The sequence below is a fragment of the Myotis brandtii genome, unplaced genomic scaffold (genome assembly GCF_000412655.1).
Source record: "Myotis brandtii unplaced genomic scaffold, ASM41265v1 scaffold975, whole genome shotgun sequence".
NCBI lineage: Eukaryota > Metazoa > Chordata > Mammalia > Chiroptera > Vespertilionidae > Myotis > Myotis brandtii.
Genome location: NW_005372049.1, coordinates 1,011,369 through 1,013,029, shown reverse-complemented (window position 1 = coordinate 1,013,029; position 1,661 = coordinate 1,011,369). Strand labels below are relative to the sequence as shown.

Below are 1,661 nucleotides of genomic sequence, written 5' to 3'. Positions count from 1 at the left end.
TGGGTTCCGGGAGGGGGCGGTGAGGGGGGTGGTGAGGGGGGTGGTGAGGAAGGATCGGCAGATTCTTGTTTGTTAAAGGAGGTGAAGAACAGTTACATCGTTCTCTGGATGTTTCTTTCACTAGTGTCTACTTGTCTGTATATTTGAAATTTTTCAAAATACAAATATTTCCAAGGCTCGGGTTCAGTGTGGCTGGGAGATGCCCGCTGTCCTGCCTCCAGGACCAGGAGGGCAGAAACGCTTTCTTGGCACCAGGAGGACTTGGGACCCCTGCCCTGGGGCCCAGCTGGGGGAAGGGCTGCGGGGCCTGGGGGCTGACAAGTCAGGACGCCCAGAGAAGAGGCTGCCAGAGCCTCTCAGGTCAAGGACCCACCACGGGGCCTGCCAGGTCCACCCTAGAGGCCGGGGTCTCCTCCAGGAACCCTTCCTGACCTCACTCCTCTTTATCAGCCTGGGGACTTCCAGAGCCGTCCCTTCATTCACATTCTAACTTTGCTCAAACTCTGCCCTGAGTGCTGAGCTCAGGGCTCAGCGAGAGGGTCCCTGGCGGAACCCTGGCCCAGGTCCCACCTGACGTTTCCTGTAGGTGCCGCCTACCAGCTGGTCTGCTACTACACCAGCTGGTCCCAGTACCGAGAGGGGGACGGGAGCTGCTTCCCAGACGCCATAGACCCCTTCCTCTGCACGCACGTCATCTACAGCTTTGCCAACATCAGCAACAATGAGATCGACACCTGGGAGTGGAACGATGTGTCTCTATACGAAACGCTGAAGACACTCAAGACCAGGTTGGGCCAGGGCAGGGGGAGGATGGAGGTGGGCCGGCTGGTCCTGGGCAGGGCACCTCTGCCCAGCGCATGGCCCAGCCTCTGGGTAGATCATCTGAGGCCTTAGCTTACGTGGGAGGCGGTGACGTCGGCAGGCGCTGGGCAGCGTTTGGGGTGATGATGGAGGCGGTGACGTCGGCAGGTGCTGGGCAGCGTTTGGGGTGATGATGGAGGCAGCTGGAGAAAGGGCACCACTGAGCTCTGAGAAGGGAGGCCTCCCCGTCACTGTCAGTCCCTGTCCCTGTCCCTGAGGGCATCTCTCGGGCGCATGGGCCTTGCTGCTGCTCTGTTCCTTCATATCCGGCTTACCCCCTGGGGAAGCGGGGGGGGGGGGGGATAGGCAGCCCACCTTAGTCTTAGAAACAGAGTCTCAGGGCTGGAAGGACCTTGGAAGCCAAACCTGGGGCCACCCGGTGTCTCGGCACTTACGTCACCTGCCTCCCGCCTCCTCCTCCCCACAGGAACCCCAACCTGAAGACCCTCTTGTCTGTGGGAGGATGGAACTTCGGTTCTGAAAGGTAGGACCCCTCCCCAGACGAAGCTGGACTAGGAGTGTGGAGGCATGAGGCTCACAGGGACCCCAGACTGGTCGGCACAGGGGCCGAAATGGCCGTCGGGGCCCCACCTGGTGTACAACCAAGAGGGACTTGCCAAGATCGCACAACAGCTGACAGTGGAGCTATCCTTCCTCTTTACCACCTCAGACCTGAGGCTGCACGGAGGGGGTGGAAAGAATGGGAATCGGGTGGAGAGCCTGGGAGGACTTCCCGGCGAGGGTGGTGTGGGAGCAGGGTGTACAGAGGGGGCGGGGTGCACAGAGGGAGCGGGGCGTAC

General features: G+C 61.0%; 1 protein-coding gene across 1 annotated transcript in view; it reads left to right on the top strand.

Annotated features, from left to right (window-relative positions):
* Positions 1–1,661, top strand: part of CHI3L1 (chitinase 3-like 1 (cartilage glycoprotein-39)) — a 7,253-nt gene that overhangs the window by 393 nt on the left and 5,199 nt on the right. Inside the window, exons 2-3 of the mRNA XM_014533418.1 lie at positions 587–788; positions 1,289–1,345. Of these exons, the coding sequence (XP_014388904.1) occupies positions 587–788; positions 1,289–1,345 (259 nt within the window). The remainder of the gene's footprint in view (positions 1–586; positions 789–1,288; positions 1,346–1,661) is intronic.